This window comes from Salmo salar, chromosome 21 (assembly GCF_965601325.2).
Source record: "Salmo salar chromosome 21, fSalSal1, whole genome shotgun sequence".
In the NCBI taxonomy this organism is placed as follows: Eukaryota; Metazoa; Chordata; class Actinopteri; order Salmoniformes; family Salmonidae; genus Salmo; species Salmo salar.
In genome coordinates this window covers 36,940,855-36,956,309 of record NC_138311.1, presented here as the reverse complement: position 1 = coordinate 36,956,309, position 15,455 = coordinate 36,940,855, and the positions used below count along the sequence as shown (strand labels likewise).

Below are 15,455 nucleotides of genomic sequence, written 5' to 3'. Positions count from 1 at the left end.
TGATTGGCTCAAACACATTATGAAGGAAAGAAATTGCACAAATTAACTTTTAACTTCATTAGGGTTGTGGGCACTATTTTCACCTCCGGATGAAAAGCGTGCCCAAAGTAAAGTGCCTGCTACTTAGGCCCAGAAGCTAGGTTATGCATATAATTGGTAGATTTGGATAGAAAACTCTAAAGTTTCCAAGACTGTTAAAATAATGTCTGTGAGTATAACAGAACTGATATGGCAGGCGAAAACCTGAGAAAAATCCATCCAGGAAGTGGGATTCTTCTATTGAATGCCATTGCAGTATCCATTGATTTAGGACTCAAATTGCACTTCCTATGGCTTCCACTAGATGTCAACAGTCTTTAGAAATTGTTTCAGGCTTATATTCTGAAAAATGAGGGAGTAAGACCACTTTGAATGAGTGGACCATTCAGTGTCCCAGAGGTTTTTCATGTGCACAACCGGGAGCACGCCTTTCTTGTTTTCCTTTTATATTGACAAAGCTTTTGTCCAGTTGAAATGTTATTGATTATTATGACTAAAAACAACCTGAGGATTGATTATAAACATCGTTTGACATATTTCTACGAACTTTACTGATACTTTTCGGATTTTTCGTCTGTCTGTTGTGACTGCCTTTGAGCCTGTGGATTACTGAATAAAACACGCGAACAAAACTGAGGTTTTTGGATATAAAGGACTTTATCAAACAAAACAAACATTTATTGAGTAAATGGGAGTCTTGTGAGTGCAACCATACAAAGATCATCAAAGGTAAGTGATTAATTGTATCACTATTTCTGACTTGTGCAACTCCTCTACTTGGCTGGTAACTGTTTGTAATGATTTGTCTGCTGGGCGCTGTTCTCAGATAATCGCATGGCATGCTTTCGCCGTAAAGCCCTTTTGAAATCTGACACCGTGGTTGGATTAACAAGAAGTTCATCTTTAAACCGATGTATAACAATTGTGTTTTATGAATTTTTATAATGAGTATTTCTGTTTTTGAATTTGGCGCTCTGAAATTTCACTGGATGTTGGCCAGGTGGGACGGTAGCGTCCCACACCCCCTAAAGAGGTTAACAAGGCACACCTGTTAATTGAAATGCATTCCAGGTGACTATCTCATGAAGCTGGTTGAGAGAATTCCAAGAGTGTGCAAAGCTGTCATCAAGGCAAAGGGTGGCGACTTTGAAGAATCTCAAATATAAAATATATTTTGATTTGTTTAACACTTTTTTGGTTACTACATGATTCCATATGTGTTATTTCATAGTTGTGATGTCTTCACTATTATTCTACAATATTAGCCCACCCACACTGCTACCATTGCACTTTCATGCTAGGTTTAGGGCCGCATACTGAATCTTATAGAGACCCCAACTGATGTATGGAACAATCTTACAATTATCTACTTTGGTTTTGATACAAGCGTGAAACCTCTAACACAATTAATTTGACTTGGTGAAAATCAGTTTTTTGGACCCAACTTGCTTACCACTTTTTCCATGTGGTTTCTTCCTTGACAGACTCCATGAAACTATGACCTCTTCCTAAATAATTTGTCAAATTATTAACTTTGTGTATGGTTTTCTAGACACAAGGGTGGCTCAACTTACCCCTTTGGCTCAACTTACCCCTTTGGCTCAACTTACCCCACTCTCCCCTTCCCCCTCTATTTCCCTTTGAAAGACATGGAGAGAGAAAAGAAACAGAGAGAGAAAGAGAGAGGAGGGGGCAGACAGAACAATTGAGGGAGTGACAAGAGCGGGAGAGAGAGAACCCCTCAGTCTTCCTCAAGCTGTCTGAACTCTGCTCTTGTAGTACGTACCTGTGCAACATCCACAAACTTCTTGTGTTTCTCCAGCAGCACTTTGGTTTCCTGTGAGTCGTCCCCTAGTCTGATGTGGGTCTTTAGAAGAGCATCGAGGAGCTCACCCAGCCACTCCACCGCCTGAGAGTTAACACAGTGACATGAGCTGGGGTTTACAAGGCATTGTCAACAACAATAACAACATGTCAACAACAACATGTCAATAATAACAACACTTAAATTTGCAGTCCAGAACCAACAGAGGTCAAACAAACAAACAGGGATGAATAGAAGGAAGCCTATCGACTGACCTGTGATGCATCTTCCTCACACTTGAACAGCTGGACCATCTGAAGCATCTTCAGTCTCCTGACATCCACCATGTCCTCACATCTAAACAGAAACAAAACTTTATTAAAACATGACGATAGCCATTTCCATGACAATGGCCAAAATTCCACAACATTCCAGAAATCGCTTGACTCGTGGAACCTTTGTAAACAACTCCAGTATCATTTTGAGGCCTGCGGCCTTACATCATCCAAAAAAAGATTGAAAATAAATCTGAGCAAACCTTTGTTTCCGGAGCTGCATGTCCTCCATGACACCTTGGATGTGATCAACGTTGTCTTTGTTATCGATGGGCACGTCTTTCCCATAGGACCAGGAAGTCTGGTTGGACATCTGATCCATCAGGACCTGGCCTTTCTCCCTCAGGCCTACCAGGGCTCCCTCTGGGCAGAAATACACATCAAATAATACTCATGAATTACTCAACTAACACTACTGAAAGTTATTTCAAATGTAAAATATTATTCTTGCAGTTATCCATTAGAAACAAAACAAGAAGAGGGGATATAGTTTAGACTGTCAATGTTTCAGCACAAATTCCTTTCTCAAGATCAGTCTTTTTATTCTACTCTGCAGTTATCTATTGAAGGCTTGGTTTCATATAACAAAAAAATGACAGTGAATAATACATTTAATTGTGCTTACCAACGCTCTTGAGTTTCTCCTCGAGGTGTTTGAGTGTTTGTTGGATGGCAGCCCCGTCAGCAGGCGCCACATCGGCACAGAGCATGCCCAGTAGACCATCCAGTTGCTGGGACAGCTGGGAGGATAAACTGGGGCGTTATTACAAAGTCAACAAAGAACTCTAGGCCAAACAGTTAGTAGTCTATACTACACTGAATAAAAATACAAACACAACATGTAAAGTGTTGGTCCCATGCTTCATGGTCTGCAATAAAAGATACCAGAAATGTTCCATATGCACAAAAAGCTTATTTCTTTCAATTATTTTGCACAAACTTGTTTCCATCCTTGTTAGTGAGCATTTCTCCTTTGCCAAGCTAATCCATCCATCTGACGGGTGTGGCATATCAAGAAGCTGATTAAACAGCACAATCATTACACAGGTGCACCTTGTGTTGGGGACAATACAGGGCCACTCTAAAATGTGCATTAAAAGGTCACTCTAAAACACAATGCCAAAGATGTCTCAAATTGAGGGAGTGTGCAATTGGCATGCTGACCGTAGGAATGCCACCAGAGCTGTTGCCAGATAATTGAATGTCTCTACCATTAGCCGCCTCCAACGTAATTTTTGAGAATTTGGCAGTACATCCAACCAGCCTCATAACCGCAGACCACATGTAACTATGCCAGCCCAATACCTCCACATCTGGCTTCTTCACCTGGATCGTCTGAGACCAGCCACCCGGACAGCTGATGAATCTGTGGGTTTGCACAACTGAAGAATCTTGACAGTTCGAAAATGCAGTTCGGCATCGCAACAGACTTTAGTGGGCAAATGCTCACCCTCGATGGCCACTGGCACGCGGGAGAAGTGTGATCTTCACAGATGAATTCCGGTTCCAACTGTACTGGACAGATGGCAGGTGATGGCGCCATGTGGGCGAGTGGTTTGCTGATGTCAACATTGTGAACAGAGTGCCTCATGGTGGGTTAAGCTACGGACAATGAACATAAGCCATGGACAACGAACACGATTGCATTTTATCAATGGCAATTTGAATGCACAGAGATACCGTGACGAGATCCTGAGGCCCATTGTCATGCCATTTATCCACTGCCATCACCACATGTTTCAGCATGATAATGCACAGCCCCATGTCACAAGGATCCGTACACAATTCCTGGAAGTTGAAAATGTCCCAATTCTTCCATGGCTTGCATACTCACCAGACATGTCACCCATTGAGCATGTTTGAGATGCTCTGGATAGACGTGTACAACAGCGTGTTCCAGTTCACACCAATATCCAGCAACTTCACACTGCCATTGAAGTGGAGTGTGACAACATTCCACAGGCCACAATCAATAGCCTGATAAACTCGCATGAGGCAAATGGTGGTCATACCAGATACTGACTGTCTTTCTGATCCATACCCCTACCTTTTTTCAGGTATCTGTGGCCAACAGATGCATATCTGTATTCCCAGTCATGTGAAACCCATAGATTAAGGCCTAATTCATTTATTTCAATTGACTGATTTCTTTATATGAACTGTAACTCAGTAAAATCTTTGAAATGGTATTTTTTTCAGTATATTATGACCCCCATCCCTTGGCACTTATTTTTTTACATTTTAGTCATTTAGCAGACGCTCTTATCCAGAGCGACTTACAGTAGTGAATGCATACATTTCACTTTTTTTTTTTCTACTGGCCCCCCGTGGGAATCGAACCCACAACCCTGGCGTTGCACACACCATGCTGGCGTTGCAAACACCATGCTCTACCAACTGAGCCACAGTAGATCAGATGACTGGATAAGTGTAAGCAATATGGGTGGTTGTAGCTCCATCTTGCCCTCTGATTGTGGCCATATTGCTTACACCTATCAAATCCTCAAAGATTTACACAAGGGCCTAGGGACCAGGCCTAGGGATTGACTTTGATTTAGAGTAGGAGTCACTGTAGTTCTTGTTCTTGGCTTTACACGTATTTTGTAATGATCTATTCAAATCAATCAATGATACATACGTCCTGTGCTGTGCCGTGAAACTCGTGTGCTGACTGCAGTACGTTCTGTCTGGACTCCAGTTGGCTGGCCTGTCTGTAACAGACATCACTGAGCTGCTGCTGAAGACTCTTTAACTCCACTAGGTCCTCCTCGTCTCCAGCACTCAACAACGCTGCTATCTGCTGGTTCAGCTCTACGTATACTGCAAACCACTCCTGTAAATACACAACCAATAACACATACATTAGGATTGGATTTCACAAATTAGAAACACAATTCAGCCACACAAGTTACACAATGTTTCATAACTTATTTCCATTGTGGTCCTCTGGCTTTGCCAGAAAGCAGGAAAACTCTGATATACACACCAGTTTATCATAGAGAAGCTCAATACACAGAAGAACCACACACTAAAGATGTTTCTGTATCAAAGCTGTTCAAACTCTGTTCAAACCAACTGTACAGTAATTGAGTTGAACACTGTTGTGAGGTGTTTTTGTGGTATAGTTATTACCTAGAGAACACATATATTTCAGATCAATAGCGCCACCTGCTGAAGGCTCTTGGAGACAACACCACGCCTTAACCTAACCATCAATCTTCAGCTTTGACCTCACTCTGGCTTTAGCCTTTCATTCCCCTGGCTGGTTCTCTCTGTTTCGGTCACCAGGGCACACTTTGGCCCAGAGCAATGATTCACCAGGGTCTTTTATGTAAACCCAGCCAGGGGAAACATTAGTTACACCCAACAGCTGCAGCTGCTGCAGTCACTTCCTGGCCTGGCCCATCTGTCCACCACTAAGAACAGGACAATACTACATCCAGGGAGGAAAAGTTAAGGGCAAGCTCTAATTTGTGCTTCAAATTCTCTGTCTGTTTTGTAAGTGAAATCAAACAAGCTTTTTCCAGATGTACACACTGTACCTTATTTACTTAACTTGTTTGTCCCCCATATTTTTTGTCTAGTAGTGCTTTATCTGTGCTCCTCAGACCAGAGAGTAATGATCTATAAAAAGCAGTTACAGTACAGTGCATCTCCTGGCAGCTAACAGACTCTTCCTAACAATCCAAACTCATAATCATTTTCAGTGACCTAATTATTGGGATCTTCAAGATGCTCCAAAGACAAGTGCTTCTTCTGCAGAGAGAGAGAAAGCAAGAAAGAGAAGCACACACAGAACTAGCAGCTATCTCTCCCCACATCTTCTCATCTCTGTAATTATGAACATTGAACAAGGAGTGATGTAATAAAGTTGTGCTGTTGGTAAGCTGTGTCGTGTTGTGTTATGTTTGTAGTTTTGTGTCTGTAGTGTGTGTTGTGTTATTCTGTCCTTACGCTGTGCTGGCTCTCTATCTCCTCATGTTTCTGCTGCAGGGCCTGGGAGGCCCTGATGGAATCTCCGATCCCCCACTGTGTTCGGAGCTGCTCTGTGCCAGGCCCCTCCAGCCAATTCACAACCTGCATAGCAACAAGGAAGAGAAAGACCCCATTAGCACACGCTTCATGACGCATAGACACACCCCAGGACCAACCAATCAAATAGCTTCCAGGCATCTGTGAGGTCGATGATTGGACACAATCATTAACAAATTCTTTATCACTTCCCCCCCAGGCCCACCAATCAAATACCTTCAGGTATCTGTGAGGTCTCTTATTGGTTGGAACACATTTAAATCAGTGTGGGATTGGGTTAAATGGGGTACTTGTTTGTTTCGGTTAAAATGGGGTACTTAAAACCAGCAGGTATAATCACTATAAAGCATGTATGAACATTTATAATGTCTTATAATGAGACAAATAGTGTACCATGTGTCAGCGCAGAACAAGGTTTTGCCAAGTTACCAATAAAGTAAATATTGATAAGGGGATATCGAATAACATGATCAATCTAATTCAACATCTGGTTCAAATATATTAAAGCAGCATTTAGAGAGGATCAAGAAGAGGTGTTTAGAATCCACTGAACTGTGTAAGAGGGGTGATGAAATGGTTCAGTGTGTTGTGTTTGATAGAGCGGTTTTCTTCTGCATCAGCTTTTAGCTTGGTGAGGCAATTCTACCGCCTGTCTCCTACAGCGCTTGGAGCAATACAGCTTACAAACTACTCCCCCACTCACTACAGAGCATCTTTACTCCCAGCAGATAAGAACTAGGCCAAACTCCCCAAGCCAAACTAATCCTACTGCTGCCTAGGAACATACAATACCCCAGGAACTAGCCACACTGGGAGAAAAATTTGAAATGGAAGACATTGAATACATGGAGCAGGGTGAGGGTGAGGGGAAAATCGCATTAAAACTTGGAAGGGCTGTGGAAGGGCTGTGGTCACCATTCATGTAATACATTAAATACATACACCAGACAGTATTGGGGAGCTATTTCATAGATTACTCACAGGTATATTATTTTCCTATTTCAATCTTATAGCAGTCCTTTGCTTGGCATGACTATTATGGGAAGTAAGAGCAGACCATCTGATATGCCCCTAAATATTCTGATATGCAAACTGGAATAAAAATGTAAGCGGTCCAGTGCTTCTATAGTGAAACAAATCTCGCACCTGTGCAGTTTGCGAGTGATGTTGTTAGGCTACATTGTGTCATTGTTTCTTCTTCAGAGCACACTGGTGAGCGACATCCTTTCACTTCACCGAGAGAACCACGAGTTCTTCACGTTAAGCACTGTATCCACAAAAATGTTTACGATCTGAATGATGATTATGGTGAAGGGGGTGATTGAATTTAAAATATTCAATGGAGGTTGGCAACTATGTTTGGCCTCCAGCCAATTTGTTCCTTTTTGTAGCTAGTTGGTGGTCCAGAACATAATTAGCCTATTAGCAAATAGCCTATATACCAGCCCAATTCATAGTCCTACACTATACATTTAACACGTGTATAGCTGTATAATGTGTTCACTCAGTAGGTGAGGGGGATACGATCTGTTTAGATGCCGTGAAAACATTTCATAGTAGGCTTATAGTAGTAGGCCTATACATTTTCTTCTTCATACAATGCAAAACTTGAAAGAACTTGTGGTTCTCACGGTCAAGCGAAATGACAAAATTATACAATATATCACCAGTGCCCTCTGAAGAGGAAACAACGACATGTAGTCTAACATCGCTCCCAAACGGCAGCGTTATGAAGGGACCCAGGACAGAGTTTGGGAAATCCTGATCTAGGGTGTAATCATTAGTCCAACAGTTGCAAATGAAAGTTTCTGTTGGACAAATGTAGGTACAGTGGCAAGAAAAGTATGTGAACCCTTTGGAATTACCTGGATTTCTGCATAAATTGGTTATAACATTTGATCTGATCTTCATCTAAGTCACAACAACAGACAAACACAGTCTGCTTAAACTAATAACACACAAACAATTATACGTTTTCATGTCTTTATTGAACACACCATGTAAACATTCACAGTGCAGGGTGTGGAAAGTATGTGAACCCTTGGATTTAATAACTGGTTGACCCTCTTTTGGCAGCAATAAACTCAACCAAATGTTTTCTGAAGTTGCGGATCAGCAAAGCAGCCCCAAACCATGATCCTCCCTCCACCATACAGTTGGGATGAAGTTTTGATGTTGGTGTGCTGTGCCTTTTTTTCTCCACACATAGTGTTGTGTGTTCCTTTCAAACAACTCAACTTTATTTTTATCTGTCCACAGAATACTTTGCCAGAAGCGCTGTGGAGGAACATCCAGGTACACTTTTGCGAACTTCAGACGTGCAGCAATGTTTTTTTTGGGACAGCAGTGGCTTCTTCTGTGGTGTCCTCCCATGAACACCATTCTTGTTTAGTGTTTTATGTATCGTAGACTCGTCAACAGAGATGTTAGCATGTTCCAGAGATTTCTGTAAGTCATTAGCTGACACTCTAGGATTCTTCCTAACCTCATTGAGCATTCTGCAATGTGCTCTTGCAGCCATCTTTTCAGGATGGCCACTCCTAGGGAGAGTAGCAAAAGTGCTGAACTTTCTCCATTTAAAGATAATTTAGCAAAAGTGCTGAACTTTCTCCATTTAAAGATAATTTGTCGTACCGTGGACTGATGAACAGCAAGGCTTTTAGAGATACTTTTGTAACCCTTTCCAGCTTTATGCAAGTCAACAATTCTTAATCTTAGGTCTTCTGAAATCTCTTTGGTTCGAGGCTTGGTTCACATCAGGCAATGCTTCTTGTGAATAGCAAATTCAAATGTTGTGAGTGTTTTTTATAGGGCAAGGCAGCTCTAACCAACATCTCCAATCTCGTCTCATTGATTGGACTCCAGGTTAGCTGACTCCTGACTACAATTAGCTTTTGGAAAAGTCATTAGCCTAGGGGTTCACATACTTTTTCCAACCTACACTGTGAATGTTTAAAAGATGTATTCAATATAGACAAGAAAAATACAATAATTTGTGTGTTATTAGTTTAAGCACACTGTGTTTGTCTATTGTTGTGACTAAGATGAAGATCAGATCAAATGTTATGACTACTTTATGCGGAAATCCAGGTAATTCCAAAGGGTTCCCATACTTTTTCTTGCCACTGTATGTTTATCCCCGTTTTGTTCCGTTTGCTTCCATTTAAGAAACGTTTTGTAACAGAATCGGCAGAATGAATACACCTCTGATCACACGCAGAGTTTACTTTCATAGCAGCCACAAAAACAGCATGATCACTTTGCTCGTTGTATATATAGTTCTATGTGCTCTCCTCCTCTCAACTTTCCACTTGTGGACTTCAGCGCACAACATATCAGCCGTCTGTAGCCAGCGAAAAAAACTTTCCTAGCCAAACCTTCATATAATGACCTCTGACCGCTACACACATCCTACATCATTGTCACGTTTTAGTCAACTAGAACTACTAGAATGAATGCATTAGTAAACCCGCTAAATTCATGCAGTACAGTGTATAATCAGAATGCAGTTTAGCAGTTACACCCAGAGGGCAATAAATTAATAAAACCAAAAGCTTACCTTGACTTGGAAGAGTTCCAGTGTTGGATAGCCATAGTCAGCTAGCTAACATAGCATCTCTCTCTGTTTGAGCCGGGTGTTAAAGTAGGCAAAACTAGCTAGCTGCATTTGCCGGAGGCTCTGAACTGCCGACCACCGCTGAAGACTCTGGGCTGCGGGCCGCCGCTGAAGACTGTGGTTTGCGGAACGTCGCTGAAGACTCGGGGCTGCGGACCGTCGCTGAAGACCGTCGCTGAAGACTCGGGGCTGCGGACCGTCGCTGGAGGCTCCGGGCTGAGGAGCGTCGCTGGAGGCTCCGGGCTGGGGAGTGTCGCTGGAGGCTCCGGGCTGGAGGCTCCGGGCTGAGGAGCGTCGCTGGAGGCTCTGGGCTGAGGAGCGTCGCCGGAGGCTCCGGGCTGGGGAGCGTCGCTGGAGGCTCCGGACTGGAGAGCGTCTCTGTAGGTTCCGGACTGGGGACCTTCGCTGCAGGCTCCGTGCCATGGATCATCACTACTGGTTCCGCGCCATGGATCATCACTACTGGTTCCGCGCCATGGATCATCACTGGAGGCTCTGGGCCATGGATCATCCCTACAGGCTCCGGGCCATGGATCATCCCTACAGGCTCCGGGCCATGGATCATCCCTACAGGCTCCGGGCCATGGATCATCCCTACAGGCTCCGGGCCATGGATCATCCCTACAGGCTCCGGGCCATGGATCATCCCTACAGGCTCCGGGCCATGGATCATCACTGGAGGCTTCGTGCCATGGATCATCACTGGAGGCTTCGTGCCATGGATCATCACTGGAGGCTTCGTGCCATGGATCATCACTGGAGGCTTCGTGCCATGGATCATCACTGGAGGCTTCCTAAGGGGAGCTGGAACCGGTCACACCAGACTGGGGAGACGCACAGGAAACTGGGTGCGCAGAGCAGGCACAGGGTATACTGGGCCGTGGAGGCACACCGGAGGTCTGGAGCTCAGGGCTGGCACACCCTGTCCTGGCTGGATGGTCACTGTAGCCCAGCAAGGGCGGGGCGCTGGTACAGGACGAACAGGTTTGTGCTGATGAATGGGGGGTACCGGCGCAGGATAACCTGGGCCGAAGAGACGCACTGGAGACCAGGAACGCTGAGCCGGCACACTTCTTCCTGGCTCACGGCCAACTCTAGCACGGCAACTGTGAGGAGCTTGCACCGAGCGCACCGGGCTGTGAGTGTGCACTGGCGACACAGTGCGCACCACCGCATAATACGGTGCTTGCTCAGTCACTCGCTCCCCACGGTAAACACGGGGAGTTGGCTCAGGTCTCAACCCCGACTTCGCCAATCTCCCCGTGTGCCCCCCCCCAAAGATTTTTTTGCCGCTGCCTCTCGGGCTTCTGTTGTTGATTCTCCCCAGTCCAGCTTGTCTTCCCAGTCAGCGCACGCTGCTTGGCCTTCTTGTGGTGGGTTATTCTGTCACATTCTCTATCTTCAAATTTCCTGTCATATATGAGCCAAGGCGCAGCGTGCCGGTAATTCCACATCTTTATTTGAAGAAAACCGAACCAAAACAATAAATTGGTAAAGAGCAAGAGACGTAACGCGACTGTGGCGTACACCCGCAGAAATAATAATAACCCACAAACACAGGTGGGGAAAAGGCTGCCTAAGTATGATTCCCAATCAAAGACAACGAATGACAGCTGCCGCTGATTGGAAACCATACTCGGCCAATAAAGAAAAAACAACATAGACATATAACACATAGAATGCCCACCCCATGTCACACCCTGACCTAACCAAACAGAGAAAAACGACTCTCTCAGGTCAGGGCGTGACAGGAGGACGTCCTCCCAAAGCTGTCATAATTACTGTGTAAGTCTATGGAAGGGGGTTGAGAACCATGAGCCTCCTAGGTTTTGTATTGAAATCAATGTACCCAGAGGAGTACAGAAGCTATCTGTCCTCCAGCTACACCATGGTGCTACCCTACAGTGCTGCAGAGGCTACTGTAGACCTTCATTGCAAAACAGTGCATTTTACAGTTTTTCTCAATTGTTTACACACAAATACTGGTACTTGAGACACAATGACCACAACATGTAACTCATGCACCAACCCCCTGAACCAATTCTGCTAAACTACAAGCACAATTCCTGCTTTACACTCAAATTGCAGTTCTAAAACACACTTTTTTCAAAACACTACACACAATACTTTGCATTTGGCACAATTTTCATGCAGAAAATCTCTTGTTTTCACAATGAACACACTGCCATTCAAATATGCACACTGACTCATCACATGGGCAAACACCCGTCACACAGTTTTACAATTAGCAATCAGAGCTTTAGCATAAAAGGGCAACAGGTGAGCTCTTCTGTTTTGGAGCAGTGGATGCCAACATTGGAAACAGAGGCAGAGCCAGAGGAGTGAGAGTAAGAGGAGGAGGACGGGGAGGACAAGGACGAGGAAGGCCAAGGACCGTAATCTCTGATGAGATCCGAGCCACTTTGGTTGATCATGTGGTCAACCATGGTCTAACAATGAGGGAGGCTGGGCAAAGAGTACCGCCAAATTTGAGCAGGTACACTGTAGCATCCATCATCCGGACATTCCGAAATGAGAATAGGTAAGAAATCTACTCTCACTAGAAAATTGCAGTACTGCATATCAATACAGTACTCAATGAGTACAGTAGTGCAGTATTGCCTGTGGACTGCTCTGTAGGACTGTAAAAATAAAGTATGTTTCAAGTATTTGGGAAATGTATTCCTACTTTGTATTTACAGTATTTTACTATTTGTTTGGCAGAACTGAAAGATTACCAACACAAGGTGGTCAGGAACGTGTTCTGTCTCCTGAACAGGAAACTGAAATCATCAACATGGTCCTAGAAAATAACGCCATAACATTACGGCAAATACAAAGAAAAATAATAGAAAACAATGAGATATTCAAAATATTGATAGGGTAAGCTTAACACTGGACCGTGTCTTGCGCAGAAATAATCTCAGGATGAAGCAGGTCTACAGGGTGCCATTTGAACGCAATTCAGAAAGAGTCAAAGAATAGCGATATAACTATGTGCAAGTGAGTCCTATACAATCCCACAATTGATGCATACTCTCAACACTGTATAAATTATACATATTTCAGTATTGTAATCATAATGATTGTGCTTCACAATAGTGACCACTCCATGTCTATTTCTGATACTGTCATGTGTGTTTCAGAGAGTCCTTGAGCTACAGGTGGCTGCAGTGGAGCACCAGTTCATCTTCATTGATGAGGTTGGATTCAACCTCACAAAAAGACGAAAGAGGGGAAGGAATATCATCGGCCAGCGTGCCATTGTTCAAGTCCCTGGCCAGCGCGGCGGGAACATCACAATGTGCGCAGCGATTACCCACCACGGCGTCATCCATCATCATGCTACCCTTGGCCCCTACAACACCGCCCATCTGATCACATTCCTGGACACCCTACACAACACACTCATTCCACCAGATCAGGTAGATGGCCCAGAGCAGCTCAGGTACGTTGTCATTTGGGACAAGGTAAGTTTCCACAGGGCTGCTCTGGTTCGTAACTGGTTCACTGCCCACGCTTTGTAGTTGTTTATCTCCCTCCATATTCTCCAGTCCTCAATCCTATGGAGGAATTTTTTTCTGCCTGGAGATGGAAAGTGTATGACCGAAATCCACAAACGAGTATACCTCTTCTCCAAGCTATGGAAGACGCATGTGGAGATATAGCAGCTGATGCTTTTCATGGCTGGAATCGCCATGCTAGGCGATATTTACCCCGCTGCTTGGCTAGGGAAAACATTGCTTGTGATGTGGATGAGCTGGATGAGCTGCTGTGGCCAGACCGCAACAGAAGCACGTAACTGTATATATTAAATTCTTCTGTTTTGTATGTAGACCACTGTATGTGCAACTTGGTGTTGGTTGGGAATGGGATGTACACTGTGTACATTGTTTTTGTGGGAAAAATAAAATATATTTGTTACCGTGTATTTGTGTGTTCTGAGTATAAAAACAATATTCTCAAATATTTTACAACACACTTATGTATGTACTGTCTGTAGTAATGGCAACACTGAACCAAAAAAAGTCCTAAGTCATTATGATGAATGGAGAAGAAGTGTTTTCCATTCATCATAGTGTTTTACATTGAGCACATCAGTGTTCAACTGGTTCTTATAAATGTCTATTCATATGATGGTTTGTGTGTGTCATTTGAAAACAAAATACCATTTTGATAAGAAATAACATTGTTTTGAATGTAAAGTTTCATTTTGCTGGAGAATTGAGGGGTTTTGCCCATTGTGTGTGTGTTTTTTGATTTGTGTGTAGAGTTCTGAGAATATGAGGCATGCTTTCAGAAAATGTGTGTAAACAATCGAGAAAAACTAATAAATTATTTGATGACGTGAATACATTTCAAATAGTTTTATCTAAAAAGCCAGAATTTTTAAATGTTTCACTATTTTTATTTTTATGATATTCACTGAGGAGGATGGTCCTTCCCTTCCTCTGAGGAGCTTCCACTGGTTGCTGTAAATCGGAAGATAATGAACCTGTGAAGAAAATATAAAATAGCTCCCCACTACCATGACATATATTTAATGTATTAATTGAATGGTGACCACAGCCCTTACAAAAATACATTTAAATTGTGTTTTTTTCCACCCTTCTCCGTGTATTCAGTGTTTTACTTCCGGGCTATTATGACTGTCTCTATATGTTCCTAGACTACTGCCTACTGAACAACATCTTCATCACCATAGCAACAGACAGCTCATTCCCTTAGAATCTAGAATATGTCAAATCTAAAATAGAATCCGTCCATTCCATGAAACACATCTCATTATCTGCTCACTTCCTCATTGGTACAGTTTTATCATCCAATATCATCTGCTTTGCACTGTAAAACACTCAAAATTGTTCTGCTTTGCACTGTAAAACATTCAAAGTTGTATCCCTGAGGCACCAGGCCTATCCACAGGGGGTAGCCTACATTGAGAAGACTCATAAGAACATAGGTCTAATGATCAGTTGCAAATGAGAGGGTACTTCTGTCAGAGAAATATGTGTTTGGGGGTTCAGTGACCAAAAAAGGTTGAACCACTATTTTAGACGCTAAAGTAGAGTTCAATCTATTGGCCAATGGGAGAAAAGGCGTTTTCCCTTCATGGTTACAGACAGGAAATTAGGTAGTGCCAAGGAAGAAGTGTGTTGGGATGAAGGCCGTGTGTGTGTGTGTGTGTAGCCATGTGTGCCGACTGATGAGTAACCCTGCCAGAGACTAGGAGTCTACAGTCTTTGGGAAGTTAGCTTTTCCATCCAGTGGTATGTAACGCTGACTTTGGAACGAGAAGACCTAACCGAAAAGGTTTTAATATGAGTCGGTTACAGGGACAGTCAGACAATTTATCACCAGGGTCTGGCTTTGAATACACTGAAGAAGGCAAGGCTTCAATTGAAAATTAAGTTCCACTGAAGCATCATATTCCCTAGTTCCTGAGAATTACAACCACTGGGTCTTTCTCTGGATGTCTGGTGAACTAATCCTCATGAAATCCTGTGTGTGTGTATAGCTTTTAAACCTCTCTGAAACAAAGTGTAAAAGACAATGGAAAAAAGAGCAGCCCTATTCTACACTTGTCTCCCTCAGTCTGGTCACTGGTCTGCTGTTGTTGATGGCATTGGGC

The 15,455-nt window shown here is 43.4% G+C and overlaps 1 protein-coding gene across 3 annotated transcripts in view; it reads right to left on the bottom strand.

Annotated features, from left to right (window-relative positions):
• The window catches only part of LOC106582273 (SEC14 domain and spectrin repeat-containing protein 1), a 60,787-nt gene that overhangs the window by 3,764 nt on the left and 41,568 nt on the right, over positions 1-15,455 (bottom strand). For all 3 annotated transcript variants that reach the window (XM_014165178.3, XM_014165177.3, XM_014165179.3), the window contains 6 exons: positions 6,133-6,255; positions 4,817-5,011; positions 2,804-2,918; positions 2,382-2,541; positions 2,119-2,200; positions 1,826-1,948 (listed from right to left, as the gene is read on the bottom strand). In XM_014165178.3, coding sequence (XP_014020653.2) covers positions 1,826-1,948; positions 2,119-2,200; positions 2,382-2,541; positions 2,804-2,918; positions 4,817-5,011; positions 6,133-6,255 — 798 coding nt within the window. The remainder of the gene's footprint in view (positions 1-1,825; positions 1,949-2,118; positions 2,201-2,381; positions 2,542-2,803; positions 2,919-4,816; positions 5,012-6,132; positions 6,256-15,455) is intronic.